The sequence below is a fragment of the Mobula hypostoma genome, chromosome 19, assembly GCF_963921235.1.
Source record: "Mobula hypostoma chromosome 19, sMobHyp1.1, whole genome shotgun sequence".
Lineage (NCBI taxonomy): Eukaryota > Metazoa > Chordata > Chondrichthyes > Myliobatiformes > Myliobatidae > Mobula > Mobula hypostoma.
Genome location: NC_086115.1, coordinates 59617153 through 59641584, shown reverse-complemented (window position 1 = coordinate 59641584; position 24432 = coordinate 59617153). Strand labels below are relative to the sequence as shown.

Sequence of the window (24432 nt, the reverse complement as noted above, 5' to 3'; positions counted from 1 at the left end):
TTCCCAACCGGGTCCATTGACCCCTCGGTTAATGGTAAGTGTCCATAGCACAAAAAAGTTTGGGAACCCCTGACTTAGAACATAGAGCTGTATAGCAGAGGTACTTTGGTCCAGGATGTTTGTACCAAATATATTGCTAAATTAAACTGCCTGGGCATTATCACATAATGCCAGCTCCCTTACCAGCTCCATTCCCTGCATATACCTTACTTTCCATTTTCTATTTTCTATTTATGATTTATAATTTAAATTTTTAATATTTACTATCGATTTGTACTCCAGGGAGCGGGAAGCGCAGAATCAAAATTGCTGTGATGATTGTACGTTCTAGTATCAGTTGTTCGGTGACAATAAAGTATAAAGTATATCCATCTAAATGTCTCTGAGTAGCATTGTTGTATTTGCTTCTACCACTAACACCGGCAGCTTTGTCCAGGCACTGCCACTCTCTTTATGAAAAAAACTCCCCCCCCCCCCACACACATATCTCTTTTAAACTTCCCCCTTTCACCTTAAATGCAGTTTTTGGCATAAAATCTGCCCTGGAATACTCAACCCTACCCCCCCCCGCCCCCACACCCCAAGGGGTTCTTGTGGTGTGTCTACTTTCAACTGCTCCGCTACTGGCTGCCTTGGCCTGGCCTACAAAACTCTTCAGGGTAAATGCAAGTGGTCTTTTTCCATGGAGGTTGGGTGGGACTAAACCAGAGGGCATGAGTTAAGAGTAAAGGGTGAAAATGTAAGGGGAATATAAGGGAAAACTTCTTCACTGAGTGGGTCATGAGAGTGTGGAATGAGCCACCAGCACGTGCTGCATGACAGCTCGAGTTCAACGTTTCACAGAAGTTTAGATAGGTACATGAATGGTAGGGGTATGGAGGGCTATGGTCAATGGGAATAGATAGCTTAAGTGGTTAGGCACAGACTAGATGGGCCAAAGGGCCTGCTTCTGTGCTGTACTTTTCTATGACTCTATAACTTCTTCCTGAGCCTCTCCTCTTTCCTCCTTTAATATCCCTTAGCATTTATCAGGTCGTTAGTAATACCTGCTTATGAAACTTGGTGCTTAATAATACCTTCCTGTGACACAGCTGAGCAAGTCATACTGCAGCAAAGGTTTCAAGATAATTGGTGTCTTGAACAGTAATCCAGCTTGTTTCAGCACTCACTTTGGAAATGCTGATGAGCACTTCTTCCCTGCAATTGAGGAATTATTGGTTTTTATCTGGGTGGAGGGTGGGCCTCACATTGATGTGTAGAAACCCATTCTGCTGTAAATGGTAGAGTTTTATGGGTTGAATCCTGATCATATTAGGGACTGATCTGTGTCTCAATCAATGCTCTAGTCACTACATGTGTTGAATATCACCCTTCTTGTCAAAGAATGGGTCAAGGCAGGTTATTACAAGGGGAATATGATGCAAATATTGTCTTTTTCCCAGGTTTTTTTTAGAGCCTACTTTACTAGGAAGTCACTACCTTTCACTAATTTCAATGGTTTTTTTCACCCCATGTTAATCATGTTTACTCAATTGCAGTTGTGGGGTCAGCCTCTTGCACTTAAAGCCAAATTATTTGACAACTTGCTAACATGACTATAACTACAAAGCATTTGAGGGGCTTGCAAAGTATAATTCCGCAGTTAAGTAGAAAGTGTTAAATAGAAATAGAAAGTGTTCTATGTGTCATTGTCAAGAATAATATATTATATATATATATATTCACATACACTCAGTGGCCACTTTAATAGGTACTCCCTGCACCTAATAAAGTAGCCACTGAGTGAATGTTTGCATTCTTCTGCTACTGTAGACCATCTATTTCTAGTTGCAATGTGTTCTACGTTCAGAGATGCCCTTCTGCACACTTCTGTTGTAATGTGTGGTTATTTGAGTTACTGTCACCTTCCTGTCAGCTTTTACCAGTCTAGCCATTCACCTTTAACCCCTCAAGGCATTTTCACACACAGAACTGGATGTTTTGTTTTGCACCATTCTCCATAAACTCTAGAGACCATGTGAGTGAAAATCCCAGGAGATCAGCCGTTTCTGAGCTACTCAAACCACCCTTTCTGACACCAGTAATCATCCACAGTCAAAGTCACTTCGATTACATTTCTTGCCCAATCTTATATTTGGTCCAAACAAGAGCTGAACCTCATGACCATGCCTGCATGCTTTTATGTACTGAGTTACAGCCACATGATTGGCTGATTAGATATTTGCATTAACGAGCAGGTGTACAGGTGTACCTAATAAAGTGCCCACTGAGTATGTGTGTATATTAGTGATGTATACGAATGATAAAAACAATGTGAATATAGGATTGCTTAAAATACCTATAATATCAATCATAGAACATTATACTTAATGCAAAGGAAACTGAAAACAAAGCTGATGCAGAAAGCAAAATTTATATGGAGAAAATATATTAATACTTCATATTCATATACTTTCATAAAATTAGATCTGCTAATTTGAGTTAAAATATTGTAGTAAGGTACGAATGTGATATTCCATCAAAGTGCATCTGTAGCTTTGATCAAAAGAATTGCATTCAAATCGTGCCTTTCACTAGGTCATGATATCCTGAAGTGCTCAGTACCCAATGAAGAATATTTAATCTCCTAATAATAATTTTAGGAAAAGACACATGCACAGCAAGCTCCCACGAAGAGCAATAGGCTCGTGACTGGGTAATCAATATATCGGTCATGTTATTCGAGAGGAAGATGTTGATCGAGTTCTCGGGGTCGACCCCGGTGAGAGGGAAGAGAAGAACTATCTCCATGTCTCCGGCAGTAACTGCACTCCCGACAGTGCTGCACCTTCTCAATGCTGCAAGAGTCTCCAATCCGGCCAAACAGGCACTGAACCAGTAGTCGAATGAAACGACGTCTCCATTTACTCTAATAACACGCGCGTGGGGTAATGCAAACATTCAAGTAATTTTGAAATTCCGTTCATTCTTTGTGCTATAAAAGAAAATGTGGGAAAAGTTTTTTCTCTCTCTGTAAATGCTGGGAGTATTACATATGCGGGGGGTGGGAAGAGACATGCTGCCTGAGTTCAAACGTTTAGAGAAATGCAAATCCCAGGAATGAATTAATTGTGAAGGCAAAACAGCAGATGCTGGAAACTGCTTCTTTCAGTTTTTGTTTTCCACTGAATATTATTTTTTTATTTGATGCTCTCTCTCATGTACAGAAGCAGACTGAGCCGGAAATGATTATGAAAGTCTCAGAACTGTCCACCAACTTCTTCCCAAGTGATCCGTTAACTGGGCAGAGGCGGCCGGAGGAAAGTGCGGCAGATCGAACCCCCACTCCAGCTGGTTAGAAAGTTTTGCTCTTTGCCATTCCGGTTATCTTCCCGACTGCGAGCGAGAGGAAGAGCGTCACCGGGCGGGGCTGTCCAGCGGCAGCTTGTGCACTTCGTGCGATTCCGACAGAGAGACTGCAAAGGGGACTCGACCAGCGATCTTACAATCGGATGCGCCTTCCATCATCTGGGACCGATACACGCACAAAGCATTTCAAAAGGCGTCGGAAGCTTCCCTATCTCACACATGGATAGGAGCAAAGGTAAGTGAGCGGGAACGGGGGAGAACCACCCTCAGACAATCTGCCGGCTGACTTGTGGATTCGTTCCCAGCTCCGTCCCCAGTTTCGACTTGTAACGACGAGGTGGAGAATTTAACCTCTAGATGACAGGACATGCTCAGGGTACCCTCGTCCCCGAGTACCTCCACTCCCGCCAGCCGTATTTCTTATAATAATGCCGGGCGTTTGCAGAGCGCGTCCGTGGAAGCAGTCGGAGTCCCTTGTTCCGTCATATCACTGGTATCCTGGTGGTAGCGGGGTTAACACCAGTTGAGGATCAGACTGCGCTGTTGTAGGGCGATACACACTCTGCGTCCAAATCGCAAACTCTCTGTAATATAAACGGACTGTGAGTTCAGCATCGTCAAAAGTTAGACATCCCACTGAAGGTGAATGCTGTGGTGTTGGTAGTTAGAAGGATGAATCGGTTCCGAAGGGAAGGTTGTTGAATTCCTCTGGATATTTACCTGATACGAAGCCCTGGTCTGGTTTCTTGTCACATACAATAGGAATGCGCGCGATACAGTTTCCACGAAAATCCCAGCTCCCACTGTCCAGGTGAACCAGCGGCGATGAGCATTTCAGGCCGGTTCTAACCGACCGGGCGGTTGGTAAAAGCTCACTGATTCTGACCCGACCATTATCAATTCCGCACCGGGACGAAGGTTGGACCACAACACTCGCGAGCTTTATTTCAGAAGTGTAAGACCTCGAGTATTATGTTTGCAAACATCTTGTGAAGTGTGTTTTAAAGTGTTGCAGCCCACTGCGTTCTGGGTTTTAGGAGATTTTGTTTTGAACATTGAAGTTTTTTGAGCAAGTGCAGAATTCAAAACTTTTACCGAGTGCGGTGTAGTCCGAACTGCAGTCAGCTGGTTAATGTGGATGAATGAGTGGGTGTGTCGCGGTTGTTGCTCGTCCGAAATAAAACCAATTCAGCGTGTACAGCCTTGAAAATTATCACCCCGACGTCTTCAGAAATGTTAGCTTATCATTGGAGCCTGAACATTGGAGCCACTGACTTTGTGATGTGAGTCCAGGCGAAGATTGGTCAGATTAACGTCATCCAAATGCTATGAGAGAAATATAAATTTCTATAACTGTTATAAGAGGGGGTTAAATTCTGACACTGTGCAAGTAGTAGGGGAAGAGATGGGTTAACAGTCTGATTTGATTTGTCCCGTTGATTTTGGACCTGTGTGCTCAGTGCAGAGATTAAGATGTTTACAATCACATGCTCAGACTCAGCGTTGCCAATCTTTGCCAAACTCATTGTCAGGAGAGAGGAAGACTCGTGCAGGATCTATTCCTTTGCCAGTCCGACACGCCAGCTGTCAGGTCAAACAAGGAGCAGCACTGACAACATCCACGGAGAATTTCTGGAGGAGGAACCATCCCATTCCTTCTGATGAAATGAAGCAGAGCATACTGTTAACAAACCATCCCAACAATGTGATCAACAAAAAATCTGATTTATTGACCGGTGGCTACTTTTAAACCAGCTGTCCTGTGTTGTGACAGTCCTGGTCAATGGCCGCCTGGTTATTGGATCTTGTCAACACAACACTGGGGAGATTGTTTGTTAGAATACAAAATCCAATCATTTGGATGTCATTTTGTAACCAAAGGAATGGGACTTTACAGAGGTTGAAAGATGAAACCATGTAATGTTGATATCATGCAACTGTGCTGATGGACGTTATCCAGGAAACAGTTCCTCCAGTTTAATGACAAAAATAGCGTCTTGGTGGCTGGTGATGGTAGTAATCTTGAAGTGTTGATCATGACAATACCAATGAAGGACAGCTGTTAGTCAATGCCTTGTGTCACTTGTGGAAGGACACCAAGGCCAGCTGAAAGCTGCCAATATCCACGGAAGATAGGACTATACAAAGAAAGTCCTTTGAAGTGATCCTTTGGACCTATTAATCGCAGAGATTTACCATTACAATCTGGTTGCTTTTTAAGTGAGTCAAATGTTTGGGCTTCACAGTAGTTAGTGTAATGCTATTACAGCTTGGGCCATGGGAGTTTGAAGTTCAACCTCGGTGTCCTCTGCAAGGAGCTTTGTATGTCCTTTCCTTAGAATGCATGGGTTTTCTCCAGGTGCTCTAGTTTTCTCCCACAATCCAATTATTAGGTTAATTGGTCATTGTAAATTGTCCCATGTTTAAGCTAGAGTTAAATTGGGGGTTGCTGGGTGTCAAGGAGGGTCTGTTCCATGCCATATTCATTCAATAAATAAAATAGATAAGTCAACCTAGCAATTTGTTTCAACCACTGAAACCTATTCTTCATTAACTAGCACTATGTCGAAAATACTCTAAACTTCCCTTCAAAGTCTAATGTCTTCTGTCTCTTGTTTTCACACATTTGAAGTGCTTGTTGAGATTTAAATCCAGTCTTGAGGGGCAGCACAGTGGTACAGCTGGTGGAGCTGATACCTGACGTCTCCAGTGCCCTGGGCTCGATCCTGACCTCTGGTGCTGTTTGGCATACTCTCCCTGTGACACATGGGTTTCTCCCATGTGCTGCAGTTCCCTCCTACATCCAGATGAAAGTGGCCGCTGAAAATGAGCCCGAATGGGTAGGTGAGTGGTAGAATCCAGAGGGGGTTGATAGGAATATCAAAGCGAGATTTGTTTGTGCGGGAGAAATGAAAATTGGTAGGTGATAATTGGTGGCATGATGAGCCTGTTTTGGGACTGTATGTTCTGTTGTCCTCAGACAGGGGTTCCCAAACATATTTATGCCATGGGTCAATACCATTAAGCAAGGGGTCTGCGGATCCCAGCTTGGGAGCCCCTGCTCTTGGACTATTGCCTCTCTAAGAGCCATTGAAGAGTACAAGTAACTTTGAAGTCTAGAAAGATTGAAGTTAATGCATCAATATTCATGAATCCTCTGCTTATACCTGTGATTAATTCCACTGCTCTCTCTATGACGTAGCTAGAGACTGAGTAACACACGTATGGCTCATCTTACAGACCCTCAGCACTGCTCCAGCTTGATCAGGTTACCGTTCAGGATTCATAAAACCTTATCTGAATTTTCTTACTGTAATTTGAAATACCTCAATTACTTTGCAGATTAGTGGCAACTCTCCGGAAACATTGTGGCGGTTTCATCAAGATGGCAATATTACTCATAGATGAGAATTTTCCAAGATCTCTATAGTCAGCTTCCCATACCACATCCTTAACCATGACTTTTCAAGAATTAGTTTGCACCATAATGTGAGAAACACGATGGATCAGGCAACATCTATTGAAGTACAAAGCATTGTTGAGGATCCCTACCACCCATCCCACAATCTCTTTGACCCACTACCGTCTGGAAGGAGGTTCAGGAGCATCAGGACTAGGACTGACAGACTAAGTAACAGTTTCTTCCCTTAGGCAGTGACACTAATGAATACCCTCGTCACTAGGACAGCGAGCTGCTTACTGTTTGCCTGCGCGGTGCACTACATGCACTCAAATTATATTTTGTTAACTTATTTGTGGTTATATTTTGTTTTATGTGCTGTGTGTGATGTATGATTGTGGGCGCATTGTGTTCGGAGGAAGGTTGTTTTGCTCGGTTGTATGTATGTACAGTCAGATAACAATAAACTTGAAAGTGAAAGTGCATTTTTAAAATTGGCTATTCACTATAGAAATCTCTTTCCATCTTCCCCAATTATACCTCTCCTGGGTGGTTTGGCCTACCAGTTCTTATTTTTAATTTTAATAAGAATCTTCATTCTTAATTTTCCAATCAGCTATGAGAGATGAACTGCAACGGCTGATCTCATTTGTGATTCATCATACCCTGTTGATTCTAATTTGTCTTGCAGGTCAACAATAACCGTACTTCACACCTCAGCACTGTTACTGTAGATGAGAAATAAGAGCTTGAAGGCAATTCTGATCATTTCACTTCAATTTTACAGGGTGTTTCTTACTTTGTGGGATTCTTGCTTTAAATATCCTCAATGTCAATATTTTATAGTTAATCATTCACGGATTTGAGTGTCTTTGCTTTGGAGAAGATAGTGTGATGAGCTGTAGTGTTCATCTCTGCAGTCTAGGTGATGAATATTCTCTCACAGAGTTGATAGAGGAAGTTCCAGGATTTTGGCTTGGGAATAATGAAGGAGCAGTAATATATTTTGAAGTAGTATCTGGGAGATTGTGTTCACTTGCATTTAGCGCCTTGACCTTACTGGAGACTGCAGATCTGAGAGACCTTGGTGTGGCAAACTGAGGTCCAGCGTAATTGTTGGACTGTGCATCAAGCAGCACCATTGGTAGATGGAGTCACGTTATCAGATGTTAGATGAGCTGAGAAGACTATTTTGTACCAAATTCTGTTAATTCCTTTCCAATGTTGTTGAAACTATACTCACATAGATGACATCAAGAACATCTTTGATTGTAGAACAGACCCAGGAAGACTTGGAGGAAAATTACAAACAAAATTTGGCAACAGTACCCAAAGTACGATATCAGATTGATAATCAAAAGCTTAGTCCAAAGAGGTAGGTTTTAAAGAGTGTTTTAAATGGAAGAAGAGTAGGAGAGATGTGGAGAATTAGGAATGGAAATCCAAAGCTTAGAGCGTTGGTAGCTGAATGTGTGCCTGACTTTGATTGAACTGGGGATGACCTTGAAAGCAGAATTGGAGTATGACAGGTATCCCTGAGGGCTTTGCAGCTGGAGGAGGTTCCAAGGAGGGAAGCCTTGCACAGATTTAACATAAAGGGTGAACATTTAAAGTCAAGTGGAGAATGCTTTGAAAATTGTAAAAGAACCTTGGACAGGTTGGGGGGGACGCGGTGCAGGGGGTAGACAAAAGATGAGCTATCTGTTGCTGAATTGTTTCTGTCTCATTATAGAGCTACAAGATTGTTTTGTTGGTGCTGTGAAGTTTGGTGTTCCCAGGATCTTGATGGTGTTTTTTTACTGTAAAAACCTCTTGTTGGAGGTTGGCATTTGTTTCCCAAGATGAATATCTTATTTTGACTAGTAGCCTGTTGTCTATCAGACAGACTGTTCCAATTATAAGGAGTTTAAATGGAATGAAATAGTACAGCTTTGCTGCAGGGAGGATAGTTGATGATGGTGATACTCTGAGTAACTCCTTGGATGTGATTGCCCACCAGCCAGGACCAATGTATGGTCAGTGTGGTTGTAGTCATACAAAGTTTTATTGTAGATTCTCATTGATGGTAATGCAGGTCAGTACTATTTGTCCATAAGGCAGTTCTACGTTGAATTCAGTGCTGATTGGCAACTCCTGCGGCATTGCTGGTGCCAAAAACTGTATCGGCCTCCGCAGTTCTTTTGGGTTCATCAGATGCATAGGGAGGGGGAACTTGCTACATGGGCAACGGATTGCTCTCCATATTGTACTGCCCAGGCTTGTGTACTGACTTGTGTAGACAACTAGGACACAATATTCATGATTGACCTCGATCGATAGAGTGCCTACTACCAATCTCATTCTTAAATACATTTATGGATTTAACAGGCAAATCCTTGGAATATCCAACAATTTCACTCTGAAGGAATGCACTAGTCCTAAATGGGGATTCCCCTGCTGTGAGATTCTCTGGCCAGAATATCAATTACCCTGCCAATCTTACATGCTTTAGTGATGTCTGCTCTTATTCTTCTAAACTAAAAAGAATCCAGACCAATTCCATTCAATCTCTTCTTAGAATCTCAATGATTGCTGGACCAAGGAATGGGATACTTACAGTACAAAATTATAAATAACTGGGATAATTTCCTGGCCTCTGTTCATAAATTACATGGAAAAAAAAATCACCATTCTTGGGATTTGACAGTAAGATATTATGAACTTTACCCCATAAACACAGATACCCATGCATCCTTCTCTAGCACTGTATATTCGTAATGATCTTTAAATCCACTCAAAATGAGGCTGACTTTTTTTTCTGTTGACGCTGATACAGAAATTATTCATAGAGCATAAAAAGTTGCATATGACATTGTAAACCATCCCATTGGAACCCCAAAATGTGTGTACTTCCAGTGGTTTATCAAAAGGTTACCGTGAAGCTGTGCACCTGAGAGTCCAGGTTCCAATCTTCATTCAGAAGTCAACATCAATGAAGGTAACTTAGAAGGATTTCCAACATGTTTAAATTGAATGAACTGAGCCTTTTCTGAATCACCCTCTGAGGAATTGCATTTGGAAATGATAAAACGGCCACATAGAGCTAATCAAGCATTCAGGGGATTTTTTTTTCCCTGAGAGAGAGAATAAAATTGTGAATTTCATAATTGTAAGTGAGACAAACGTGTGGGTGGGTGGTGGTATGAGGAAAGAATTAACAGGGTTCCTTATAAAGAAGGAAAAACATCTTCACTTCAAAATATTTCAAAGCTTTACAGCCAATAAGACCATAAGATATAGGAGCAGGTAGGCCATTTGGCCCATCGAGTCTGCTTCTCCATTCCATCAGGTGTTGATCCAATTTTTCCAGTCATCCCCACTCCCCTGCCTTCACCTCATACCCTTTGATGCCCTGGCTAATCAAGAACCTATCTATCCCTGCCTTAAATACACCCAATGACTTGGCCTCCACAGCCGCCTGTGGCAACAAATTCCACAGATTTACCACCCTCTGATTAAAGTAATTTCTCCGCATCTCAGTTCTAAATGGACGTCCTTCAATCCTGGCGTCGTGTCCTCTTGTCGTAGAATCCCCTACCATGGGAAATAACTTCACCTTATCTAACCTGTTCAGGCCTTTTAACATTTGGAATATTTCAATGAGATCCCCCCTCATTCTCCTGAACTCCAGGGAAATACAGCCCAAGAGCTGACAGACGTTCCTCATACAGTAACCCTTTCATTCCCAGAATCATCTTCGTGAATCTTCTCTGAACCCTCCCCAATGTCAGTATATCCTTTCTGAAATAAGGAGACCAATACTCCAAGTGTGTTCTCATGAGTGACTTATAGAGCCTTAACGTCACATTCCTGCTCTTATATTCTATACGTCTAGAAATGAATGCCAATATTGCATGCACTCACCTTCTTCACAACCAGCTCAACTTGGAGGTTAACCTTTAGGGTATCTTGCACAAGGACTCTTAAAGTCCCTATGCATCTCTGCATTTTGAATTCTTTCCCCATCTAAATAATAGTCTGCCCGTTTATTTCTTCCACCAAAGTGCATGATCTTGCACCTTACAACATTGTATTTCATTTGCCACTTTGCCCATTCTCAATGAAGTAGTAAGTCTTAGAAATATGGTAACCAATTCACACACAGGCATTGTTCATCAACAGCAAACTGAAAGTGACCAGATAGTCTGTATTGTTGATGTTAATTAAGTGGTGAATTGCTTTATTGTTCTCACATGTCTCAAGGTGCAGTGTAAAACTTCCCTTACTTAGCATTTGTACTTGGGTGGTGGTTGGAGAAACATCTCTGCCAAAGGAAGTGTGAGGTGCTCCTTCCTTCTGCCAGCCTGCAGGTCACCCTTGGGCAAGGTGTGACTCCTGCTTAGGGACCCCCTCCCCATATCAAGATCACATGGAGCTCTAGGTGGATGGTCTATTGGATAGCTGGTTCTTATCACCAAGTCCAGGTTGTGCGACCACTGACGCCAGGCAGACGACTCTGAAGAGTATTGGTGATGGCTGGGGTCACCCACCTTGTAAAGACGCTGTCCAGAAGAAGGCAATGGCAAACCACTTCTGTAGAAAAGAATTTTCTCAAGTACAGTCATGGTCATGGAAAGACCAGGATTGCCTATATCATACAACAGGCCACATAATGAACAAACCATTTATGCAGATCAGCAGTGCATCGATCAAACTTGATATATAAACATTCCCCAGTTTTAAACACAGTACTGTTGTCTTCCAAGCAGAGGGCCCAAGACCTAAATGTTGCAATGTCATTCTGAAACATCTCTATCCTTTTTCCTCCTTTGAGTCACTCCCAAAATACCCCCGACCTTAATAAAAGAGATACCAAATTTGATAGTACTCTGTAGAACTAAGGAGCAAAAGAAACAGATGCATTCAATTAATTCAAAGCTGACCTACTGTATTTTTTTTCTTGTGGGAAGTCAAACTGCAGCTGTGACAAAACACAAACAATGTTGTTGCTGATTGCTTCAGAAGTGCTTCCCTGCAGTAAGATCTTCACAGGGACATGGAAGATGCATGGCTGTTACACACACTGTGGCAGATTCACTTCCTCTTACATCCCACCATCTTTGCTTGTCTTAGTAAAATCTTGTAAATTAGTAGAAGCTCCTAGAATTTATTGCTGTTTTACTTCAAATCAGTTAGACTTTAAGGCCAAAGCAACATTTATGTTCTTAATTGCTCACCAATCCTACACATTCTGCATAAAATATCTTGGCACATCAAATGACTTTTGCTCATGGAACCAAAGATGTCTTGTTACCCTTCCCAGTCTCTTAAGTTGAATTACCATTAGTTCAGTTTCATATCCATTTGCTAGATATTGAGTGTAATAGATGACATATTCATCATGAATTATGGTCACTTACTTATCCTCCTTCTGCAATTCACTTACAGAGCATCGTTTGTTTATATACAAAATTAGCAAGAGTTATGTGGACCCAATAATTAGTCAAAATAATGTAAGCTGTCAGGCTGTCTCCTTGTTATATCCTCGTAAGCCCTGTCATCAGTGGGTTTAAAATCAACTTGCTCTTTAAAAGATCCTTTGTTATATGTTTGCAATGGCCATATGCCAGTACTTAGTGATTAAAGATGTACTTGCAGTTGGAGTGATTATTGTAGAATTATATTTCCAATGTCTACTTGACGTAGCAAAATAGGCGCTGAAATGTTGAAGTGCCCCAGAATAAAAAAATGACGTAGCCAGGCTTATCCTCTAATGGATATTAATAGGAGCAATTGCGTTCTTGTTCAAATTGTGGATCTGATTATTAAATCAAAGATGATTACAGCATGTTATTGTTGAGAAATATTTGTGGTGCCAGGGGTAAGCTGGATCATCTAGGTTCAGTCATTGTATTCATATCTTTGATATCAAGGATGTGGATTCAAGTACTGCTCTGAAGGATGGAGCATGAAACTCATATTAACAATTAGCACTGCTGTTCCACAGCTCCGCGAGCTCAATTCTGTTTTAGGGGTATGTCTGGAGTTCGCACTTCCACGCGGTGGGTTTCTGCAGAAGGTCCTGTTTTTAACATCACAAAGGCATTGGGAGGCTAATTGGCCATTATAAATTACCCCTTAAAGAAGGTTAATCATACACAAAAAACAGAATGAACAGTCAGGCAAGTGTGGGAAAGCAAGTTGCTACAGGACACGATAAAAGTGGGCTGGCACTTGCGTGATTGTCCTCTGTGAAACCGCCTTTGGCCTAGCAGGCCTAATGGCTTTCCTCTGTCTCAGAATAAACAAATATGAACCCAATCTGAACTTCTACTGTTTTCTTATATGAAAAAAATAATCTTGTTACTTAAATACAATACATCAATGTTAGCACTCAATGGGAGTAAATGTAACCAGTCAACATCGTCTGAAAACACATGCTCAGCAGAGGTAACAGCCCAGATACAATGCCAACTAAAATCCATAGTCAACATAAATCACTATCAATGTTTAATATCAATCCAAATCATGTCAAATAAAAAATATTTGGCTGATTAATTATCCCACATATAATGTAACAAGCTACCCTCATGTACCTTGCAATTGTAGTATTCAGCAGCTTGGTCATCTATCAGGTTCATGCTCAACTGTACACATGTATACCGCCAAACGAAACAATGTTCCTCCAGACTGAGACACACATCTTGGGATATATAATGTGCATACATAATACATAAATTAATACTGTTGTTGTTCCTTTGTGCCATATAGGGAGCGTTTATGCCATTGCCTTAGCATTTGTCTGGTTTTTTTTTACGAGTCTGAATTGTTAGCTGGACGTTCAACCCAGCACTGATGGAAAGCATGCAAGAGGCCGGCCAGATTCGATCCCGGGACCGTTTGCCTTGACGCCCGATGCTGATGCCACTACACCACCGACCAGCTACTTAAAGTTAAATAACCACAAATAAATTAACAAATAGTAAGGTGCCTACTTGTTGCAAGTTAAAAAGTAAACAGTGTAACAATACTGGCACTTCATAGGTGATGCGATTCATACTTGGTGGTAGTACTCTCACAGTCTGGGGGATGAAGCTGTTTCCCATTCTAACAGTCCTTGTCCTAATGCTACAGTACCTGCTGCCTAATGGTAGGGTGTCAAAGAGATTGGACGGATGGAAGGGAGGGAATTTATGTTTGTAAAGTTATGTTGATTTGATAGCAGCAAATCATAAGTACAAGAGGTTCTGCGGATACTGGAAATCCAGAGCAACACACACAAAATGCTGGTGGAACTCAGCAGGTCAAGCAGCATCTATGGAAATGAATGAACAGTTAACGTTTCGAGCTGAGACCCTTCTGGACTAGAAAGAAAGGGGGCGGACGCCAGAATAAAGGTGAGGTGAAAGAGGAGAGCTTGAAGGTGATAGGTGAAGCCAAGTGGGTTGGAAAGGTAAAGGGCTGTAGAGGAAGAAAGCTGACAGGAGAAGGGAGTGGACCATAGGAGAAGAGGAAGGAGGAGGGGAAATATGTCTTTAATTGATGATGGCTACAGTTCAGAGGTCATAAAGTTAGACACTTGGAGTGAAGTTTGGATTTGTGTTTTAACGATTTAGGACAAAGTAATAAAATCCAGATCAAGAGTTTGTAAGATCAGTTTAACCAGTGAATTTGTATCTCTGAATCCACCTACATTCATTAGTATCTTTGAATGAAAACAAATCCGCTCCTCTCCCACTAAACTCTGAAGGCATCTCGGTGAGTCTGCTCATACGGCCATCTACCACCCACTTTCACGGCTTCATGTGACCCTGATGGGTGTCTAAGCAGGTGCTACACCTTGGCCAAGGGTGACCAGCAGGCTGGCAGAGGGAAGGAGAGCCTTGCACCTGCTTTGGTAGATGTATTGCTAGTTTGCCACCCACATTAAGTATTGATGTGAAATTTATGTCCCACAACTGAAGATGAAAGCAGCAAATACTTCTAATTAAATAAAGGAAAAATAAGCTGTATTTAAAGCATATTTCTGAAGCAAGATGTAGATTAGAACATTTTTAACTATGCCTTGTAGCCTTGTAGTCCTGTGACTTGTCCAATTGCATAAGGAACTGGAATACCCAGTTATAATACCAGTGGATATGAACCCATAGGTTTTTTTATCAAGGAATTAAGTTATTGATTTAAGTACACGGGAGATAAGGTTCTCATCTCTCTCTTTTCCAACAACCATGTACCCACATCCAATCACTGGTTAGTGTTCACTGGCATTCCCCAAAGAAACCACTGGCTTTAAACTTAAGAGTAATATTTGGACTCGTCATTAGATGCTGACCAAAGCATTGGTCTGGATTCCTTGGTGCACGGTTTACCAAGTGATTTTACTAGCTTGTTTACAGTGGTTTCCATTAATCTGACACTGTTACCATTACTGTCCTTCCTTAATGTTTCTTTTTCAGTGGCTGTGAACAGGTCAAGATACAATAATGCGTTTCAAAGTTCAAAGTAAATTTTATTATCGGAGTGCATATATGTAACTACATAGAACCCTGAAATTCATTTTCTTTTGGACGTACTCAGCAAATCTATAAAATAGTAACTATAACAGGATCAATGAAAAATCAACCAGAGTGCAGAAGACAACAAATTGCAAACACAAATATAAATAAATAGCAATAAATAATGAGAACATGAAGTAACAAGACTAGAGTCCTTAAAGTGAGATCATTGGTTGTGGGAACATCTCGATGGATGGGCAGGTGAGTGTAGTTGTCTCCTTTTGTTCAAGAGCCTGGTGGTTGAGGGGTAGTAACTGTTCTTGAACAGAGTGCTGTGAGTCCCGAGGCTCTTGTAGCTGTATGGCAGGAGTGAGAAAAGAGGATGGCCTGGGTGGTGAGGATCTTTGATGATGGATGTTGCTTTCATTTCATTCAGTCCTGTGGAGCTCAACAAGCAAGTGAAGACATTTTAAATTACATTTAAATCACATACATGAGACAAGATTTAGATTAGAATATATCAGAATAAATAGAAAAGATTAAGCATTAAGGATGAAGTGGTTAGGCCACATCTGGTTAGGCTACGTCTAGCGTATTGGATTAATTTCTGATCGCCTCACTATAGGAAGGATGTTGAGGCTTTGGAGAGGGTGCAGAAAAGGTTTACTAAGATGCCGTCTGGCTATAGAGGGCATGTGTTATCACGAGAGGCTGGAAAAACTTAGGTTGTTTTCTCTGGAGCAGAGGAGGCTGAGGGGAGATCTGACAGAGGTTTAGAAGATTATGAGAGGTGTAAATAGAGTAGATGGGGAGTATCTTTCTCCCAGGGTTGAAATGCCTAGTAAAAGGGGGCATGCATTGAAGGTACGGGGGATAGGTTCAAGAGGGATGTGAGGGGCAAGGTTTTTCCTCAGAGAGTGATAGATGCCTGGAATGTGCTGCCTGGTATGGTGACAGAGAAAAATGTATTGGCGAATTTTAAGAGACATTCAGATAGGCACATGCATGTGAGGAAGTTGGAGGGATATGGACATGGTGTAGGTAGGAGGGATTAGTTTTTGGGGTCTTTTTGAGTTACTTTTTAGCTGGTTTGGTACAACATTGTGGACCCAAGGACCTGTTCCTGGGCTGTACTGAAGACAGACCAATGGAAAGTGGTAGATTTTAACTTTTAAGAACATTAACATGATGTTTTATGACACAGCACATTATCAACATATAATTTCGGAACTTGAGATTACTCAGCAATAGTTTATAGATAGATAGATATACTTTATTGATCCCGAGGGAAATTGGGTTTCATTACAGCTGCACCAGCCAAGAATAGAGCATAAATATAGAGCATAATTTATCATTTATTGCCTTAATAAAGCTCACTTACTCTAAAATGCGTGAGCCCTAAGTTTTGCAAATATTGCCAGTGGAACTGTTGGGTAGCTACTCAGCAGGGGTCAACCAGGAACTCTGTACAAGAGTAAGTTTTGTAGGCTAATTAGTCACTGTAAATTACCTCTACTGTATAGATGAGTGAAAAACAAATCTCATGCAGGAGTTCCCAGCAAACCCCTCAGTTAATAGTAGGAGTCTGTGGCATAAAAATTGTTAGGAATCCCTGCTTGAGAGGGATGTGGGAAGCATAAAGTACGCTGAGTATAAATGGCTGGCTGATGATCAGTACTGGCTCCGTGTACAGTATTTCTGACAAGAGCTTCCTTTCTATATGTGGGCAAGGGCGGCAGAATAATGTAGTGATTAGCACAATGGTTACAGTATCAGTGACTGAGTTCAGTTCCCCCCAACACCCTCCGGCCTCTAAGGAGTTTGTTCTCCCCATGAGCACATGGGTTTCCTCCGGGTGCTCTGATTTCCCCCCATAGTCCAAAGACATACCAATGTGGGTTAATTGGTCATGTTAAATTCTCCCGTGATTAGGCTAGGATTAAATTGGGGGATTGAAGAGCCAGAAGGACCTATTCTGCTCTGTATCTCAATAAATAAATAACATAAATTTGACTATGAATGTACAAATGGTGGTAGTTGCTGTCAGTTCTTTCATGTAATAATGATGAATACTGACAACCCTGTTGCTATTGTCACAGGAAACTATTGCCCAGGAGGGCCAGCTAAAGAAATGTACAGAAATAATGAAATCATTCAGCAGAATCATAATATATAATCCAAATTACAATCATTGCTGGCTCTAATTAAATTGGGGTACATTGCAAAAAGCCAAGGAGAAATACCAGTTTTTTTTTAACAGTGACAAAATTAAATTAAATGTTGGTGGTTACTTCAAGGATGAAAAACATTTGAAACAAAGCTGAACTGATTGAAGTGTTCCTTTACAGAATGCAGTCAGTTTGCCAATGAGTGATTTGTGACAAATGGAGCATTATGGTATTAAATATAGTACTTCAAAGAACTTTCTGGGAGCCCTGAACTATTTTCAGAAACTCAAGTTTATTGTAGCTATATTTAAGCCATTATTGGATAAACACAACATGAAATGAGTAGCAAATAACCAGTGAGACCAGAGTATTAAAAATCACATGTTAAACCTTTGAACCTAACTTTACCCAAATTAACAGAAGTTTGTTGACTTTATACCATCTGTTACAATACTTTGTTAGAATATTTATATCTTTAAATATTTGCAGAAAGTTTTAGATGCATGAGATTTTTGCTGTTTATTGCATAACAGTGAGAATAGACAAGATCTTATGAGTTTTACACATAAAAATAACAGAATTCCAGCCTTTGAGTTTTAGAAAAGATAAAACATGTTACCACACCTAAGTGAAATCTTTAACCCTGCTTGAATATAATCAAAGATTGAAGCCTCTGAATAGGTCATCATCGTGTGTTTTTCCATCTTGCCAAAGCGTATCCCCCAATCACCTAAAATCTTGTCAACCTGCAACTTTAACCACATTGTATTCTTTTCTGGATTACATTCGTAGCCTTATTACTTTTTTATGTGTCCTCTTTGGATTATAAAGTCATACAGCACTACTGTTCTCTCTAAGTTATGTGGGTACAAGACCGCGCAGTAACTAAAATGCTCCCGCTCACATAGTGTTTGTTGCTTCGTAGCTGAAATTCTCTTTTGTATAAGTATTTTACTAAAATGTCGTACAGTTTCTAGGCCATGTAAAAATTTCCTGCTCAGCACAATAGTTGGTCCATGAGGTTGTAAAAAGAATTAGAGGGAATGCTGTACAGCACAGAAATGTGTCATTTGATTCACTGTCTCCAAGTTGATTCTCTTGCCTATCTGCAGTGATCTCATTTGCTCAGTACTAACTCAATCTCCTTTCATGCCTCTAAGTGTTGTTTTAAATGACCATTAAACATCCTGATGGTATCTGATTGGACTGGCGCAGTGGAGATACAGCTCAACCAACGGAGCTGTAAGGTGCTCCTTCCTCCACTAGCTGCAGGTCACCCTTGGGCAAGGTGTAGCACCTGCTTAGCCCCCGATCAGGGTCACTTGAAGCCTACGGAGCAGATGGTGGATGGTCATATGAGCGGCTGGTGCATATCAATAGTCCTGGTTAAGTGACCACTAATACCAGGCTGACAATCTCTGAAGAGTATTGGTAATGGCTGGGGTCACCTGTCTCGTAAAGACACTGCTGAGAAGAAAGTATGGCAAACCACTTCTGTACAAAAAATTGCCAAGAATAATCATGGTCATGGAAAGATGACGATCTCCTACCTTATATGAAACCGCACATAATGATGATGCCATACAACATGGCACATGAAAGATTTGTGTGATGTTGATGTTTAAAAGGCTATATTTCAAGTATTGGTACTGATATAATTTTCCAATAGATCCATATCATCCTCAGGGAACCTAAGCTCTTGGCTTCTTTCCAAAGATAATCTTGTATCTGTTTCATCTGACCCAGATCTGACTCACGGCAGTGTTGAGAACGCAGGTGTCTGAAGCTTGGACAATTTGATGCAGCAAAGCTTTCTAACCTTTAAATTCCCAGAAAAACGACCATTGCTGGCTTACTGTGGGAACATAATCAGAATCAGATTTACTAGCGTCAGCATACAGTCTGTTGTGAAATTTGTACATAGTAAAAACTATAAATTACAATCAGAAGTATATATGAAAATTAAATTAAATAATTAGTGCAAAAAGAGAGAGGAAAAATACTGAGGTAGTGTTTGTGGGTTCATCGTCCATTCAAAAATCTGATGGCAGAGGAGAAGAAGCTGTTCCTGACTACTTTATCTCCTCCCTAATGGTAGCAATGAGAGGAGGGCATGTCCTGGGTGATGGGGTCCTCAATGACGAACACTGCCTTTTTGAGGCACCGCCTTTTGAAGGTGTCCTCAGTGCTGCAGGTATACAAGACGGCAGACAACCTAATTAACAGTAGCCATCACTCATGCCTTCTCTCAACTCATATTTGATCTCAAAGCAAGAGGACTTTGTACAATGTAATACAGAAGAATTTACACTTTCTCCAAGCACTGACTCAAAACATTTTTGTTTGAAGTGTTCCTACTGCTGGTTTGCTGCTGTCAGCATTAGCACAGCTGTCGGCAAATATAAGTTAAAAATTGGGCTATGCTGTAATGTTGTGGTAAATCCTACTTGGCTGTGAAAGCTGACCTGAGTTTAGTTTCACTGCTGTGATTCATTAACATGTATGAAAAAGTTCTCTCAAGCTGTGAGCCATCTTTCCATATGATCTTCAGTTTCTGATCTGACGCCAGAATAAGATGGAGATGGAACCCTTTTGATTTTGTACAATTAAGTAATATACTGGAGTTATTTTTATGCTTAATAAAATACCAACAAAGTGTCAGCTTCTTCATATTCAATTTCAAGTTTAATTGTCATCCGACCATATACGAATACCGGTGAATACAGCCAGTCGAAACAGTGTTACTCTTAGGGCCAGGGTGCAAAACACAGAACCAAAAGTCATACACAGCACAAAGAACGTATAACATGTATAAGATAGCAGTAAACATATAGTTACACAAAAACAAAATGATAAAGCCCAACTCCCTGAGACCATGGATGTCATCAGCAAGAACAAGCCCGCAGCAAGTGCAGACGAACACGATCCAGCTTGTCTTCCACCGAGCGAACAATGGAGGGCAGCAGCAATAGGAGGGGCCATTTTCATATCAGTGTACATTTTAGAAAGAAATAGCTTGTACTTGGTATCAAGAAACACATCATGTTAAGGCGAATGCTAATTAGGATGGAACAGTATTAAAGGCATTTAGTTTTCATTCACATGATGTGAACATCGGTGACCAGGTTGAGAATTAGCATCCATCGTTAATTGCAGTGAGTAATGGCGGTGAGATACTTTCTTGAGAACTGCAGGCCATGTGTTGATGGTGCTATTAAGAAAGAGGTTCTTGGATTTTGAGTGAGATGTTTGAGAAGCCTTTCTTTGATGCCAAGTGGCCCATTCATTTCCGGGCTCCTAAACAAGGACTGGCGCTGAGTAATTCCTTTGTATGGTAATTCGGATGCTGTGTGTGTGAGTGATTGCGACACACGGGAAGTATAGGATGTGTGGGAGTAACAAGTGACTTTGGGACCGTTGCAGTGTTACTTTGGCCTAGTGGTGGAAACAGGTGGCAATTGGATGTCGTGCCAATAAATCACAGCTGTTTGTAAATCTGGATTTTGTCCATAATATTTGGTCTTAATTCCTTGTTCTCATCATTTTAATTTGTCTGCAACTGCAAATCCAGATAATCTAAGTTTCAGTCTGAAGTGTAAATTCGATGCAACTTTCATGGAAAGGTATATTCAACTTCTAAATCCACTTAGTGAAGGGAATATCTGGCTAGCTGAAAGCGTTGAGTCACAGGGTAGCTCAGTGATCAAAGGAGAAGCACGCACGTGTTCTGTACATGGAGTCATTGGTGGAGCAGTTCCAGAGGAGGAGGGATGCCTTGTATATTGGGGGTATTTGCCTGCCATTTCCCCCTACTGTCTATCATATGCATAGCTTTGCTGCTGCTTGGCCTTGCCCTATGTCCTCCTGCTCATCCTTATTCAGAACAAGGCTAACAAATAGCCCATGGTCACAGACTCACTTCCTCATCAAGATCCTCTGGAGCTTAAAGGCACTGCACCTACCCTTAGGTACTGAGAGAATTAGTAAGGTAAGCCCATTGGTGAGGATTTGACTGTGTCGCAGCCAGTCCCGTGAAGTGTTTTGAGGGTCACCCTTACAGAACCACCCCTACAAATATGTAAATGTGAAGTTCCTTTAAGTGGTATTGGAGATCCATATAAATATATCTGTAAGAAAGAAAAGGTTGTCAAATTTAGCAATGAAAATTCCACGTACCCTCCATAATCAGTGATGGATCATAATTTAAGTAGCAGTCAGCCACCTTACAAAAGCTTTAGGCACCTGAAAAAGGATCTAGTGCATTCCTGACATATATGACAAATAAACTCTTCTCGGACTTCTAGCTGGGTACCGTATAGATTATGACGAAGGGTCTCGGCCCGACACGTCAACTGTACCTCTTCCTAGAGATGCTGCCTGGCCTGCTGCGTTCACCAGCAAATTTTTAAGTGTGTTGCTTGAAATTCCAGCATCTGCAGATTTCCTCGTGTTTTTGATTATAACTGATGTTTTGATGACAAACTCAGCAACAGAGTTTGTCATTGAAGTGTCGGTTATAATCGATATCGAAAAGAGTTTATTCACCTTTAGGCTCTTATTTTTGCCCTGTATATTTCAGCAAGTTGGTGTCTTTTATTAAGCAAGGGCTATATCCTATTTCAGTTCAGCACCCTATCTCTGCCATGTCAAGGAATTGTCAGAGCTGGAATCTGCTTCCAGAAATCATCTCTGTAGCTTTTGAAGCTCTCCTACACTGGGGCTTTCCTCAGCTTAATGGACTAATTTGCCCAGAAATTTACTTGCATCTGTTTTTACAGTTAGAACTAATGACACTTTGATTCTTGTGCTAAAAAAATGTAGAATTAGCTCTTCAAAGTACATTTATTAGAAAGTATGCTACATCTTACAACCTTGAGATTTGTCTCCTTCGAAGCATCCACAAAACAAGATACCCAAAATAACCAATTTTTAAAAAAAATCCAACAAACTTCCAACGTGCAGAGAGTGAGAGAAAACAAAGCGCGTAAACAATAAGAACAAGCAAATAGCATCCAGAGTGAAAGTGAGTCTAGAGACCCGAAGCCTGGAGCAGGCCACAGCTTCAGCCTTAGTTCAATGCACTGCAGAGCAAAATGTCGTGGAGCCAGTTTCTGCCTGTTACTTTCTGGTCTTCCAGCATTAGGACATGTGCATCTGAATGCTGTGGCACATTCCAGGGCTCTGATAGATACAATGGAACCTGGTAACCATTGCAAAGATTCAAGTGGGGACAGACCGGGAATCGGGTCCGTCCAGCTTTTAACGCAGAAGGACTGGGGTCTCTGTTACAGCCTTTCAAACGTTTTGTTGGCAGAATGTTTTTGACTGAAAATTTGATGACGTGCAATAATATGCTTGGCAAAATGAATGCAGGAAATGTAATGCCTTGTATGTATTAGGAAAATGTGGCCCTTGAGAAAGATGTTTGGGAAGAAAGCTGGTCCAGAGGTCTTCCCACAAAATGTAACATATCCCAATAATGACAGCTTTGGAAAACTTGAGCTTGCAAGCCTCAGAGAGATGAGATGCATTGTAGTACCTCTGAAAATTCTGTGAGAGGAGGCTTTCCATCACTTCCTGCCAAATGGATCATAGCCTAACCCAAGTGGCCAGGGATTGCCAAAACAAAAAAAAATTCCCAATGTAAACACGAGGAAATCTGCAGATGCTGGAATTTCAGCCTGAGATTTCCCAATGTGTTGGCATCTGATGATTGACTAAATCAGTAATGAAGTGTTGGTGACAACACGCTTGAGAGCTGAAATGTACACTGGACTCTTGGACAGTGTCAATGCAATCTGCTGTGTGATCCGATGCCAGGTCACTTCTAACCTGCTATGATCTCTTGATGATTATTATAATAAAAAGGTAACAACTTTACTTACAGAGTGCTTTTTTCATACAGATGATGTAGCTCAAGGTGCTTTACAATGGGACCCAAAGTGCAAACATGAAAATAAAATTAAAAATAAAAACAGATATGAAAATAAAAGACAAAAAGATGTTAGTTTAAAAACAAGGTTGAGCTGGCATTTAAGTGTCAACTAAGGCTGCATCCATTATGGTTTTAGGTATTGAACTCTAGAGTTTAAGAGCATAGCTCAAAAAAACGGACCTTATCTTTTGAGGGAGATCGTTTAAATTTAACCTGAGCGTTCGAGCAGGATTATACGACAAAAACGATTCTGTGATGCACTCCAGTGCCAGACCATGAAGAACTGTAAAAACAAGTAAGAGAACTTCAAAATCAAATCTAAAAGATGCAGGAAGTTAATGCAGAGTAACTGGGATGTGAGTGATATGTTCCTTCATTCTGGTTAGTTACAAGTCCAGCAGCAGTGGTCTGAATGAATTGAAGGTTGTTAATGGATTGATTTGAAAGGCCAGTGAAATAGCTTTGTAATAATTTAATCTATTTGATATAAAGGCATGCAATGGTTTATTAGATCTCTGCAGTATCTCTTTAAATATGAGAAAAGCAACTAATTAACACAATGCATTTCCAGCATGCCAATCATTCAATTTTTGTTGCTATGGATGGAAGTGTGCGCTGTGCAACTCACAATGTTATGTAACTACAGTATTGAACATTGCGCATGGAATTGTCAGGTTTTCACTGAGAAATGGCCATTGATGCAGTTACTCCAGATAAATTTGAACCTTCATAAGTGGAGCCTAAAACTAGATTCCATTGTAATCCCGGCAATTGATTACAATGAACTGGTATAACAACTAACCATTATCATATATGATCAGTTTAATATAAAACTGAAGGAGATGAACCTATGTCATATATGAAATGATACTGACTTTTTTTTACTACTCCTCTGAGCTGCTTGTAAATTCTTAGTATTCTTAGAGATACGGCACAGTAACAGCCCCTTCTGGCCCAATGAGTCTATGCTGCCAATTACACCCGTGTGACCAGTTCACCTACCGACTGTTATGTCTTTGGACAGTGGGAGGAAACCAGAGCACCTGGAGGAAACCTACACAGTCATGGGGAGAATGTACGAACTCCTTACATGCAACGGTGGGAATT

General features: G+C 41.0%; 1 protein-coding gene across 4 annotated transcripts in view; it reads left to right on the top strand.

Moving 5' to 3' along the window:
• Positions 1-2478: 2478 nt before the first annotated feature.
• Positions 2479-24432, top strand: part of afap1l2 (actin filament associated protein 1-like 2) — a 289415-nt gene continuing 267461 nt past the window's right edge. Inside the window, exons 1-2 of one of the 4 annotated variants that reach the window (XM_063072007.1) lie at positions 2479-2927; positions 3207-3583. Coding sequence is in view for 2 of the 4 variants with exons in the window: in XM_063072009.1 (XP_062928079.1) it covers positions 3568-3583 (16 nt within the window). In the remaining 2 variants the exon portion in view is untranslated. Of the gene's footprint in view, positions 3584-24432 lie in introns of all 4 variants that reach the window. The other 3 variants (XM_063072006.1, XM_063072009.1, XM_063072011.1) reach the window with 3 other exon arrangements.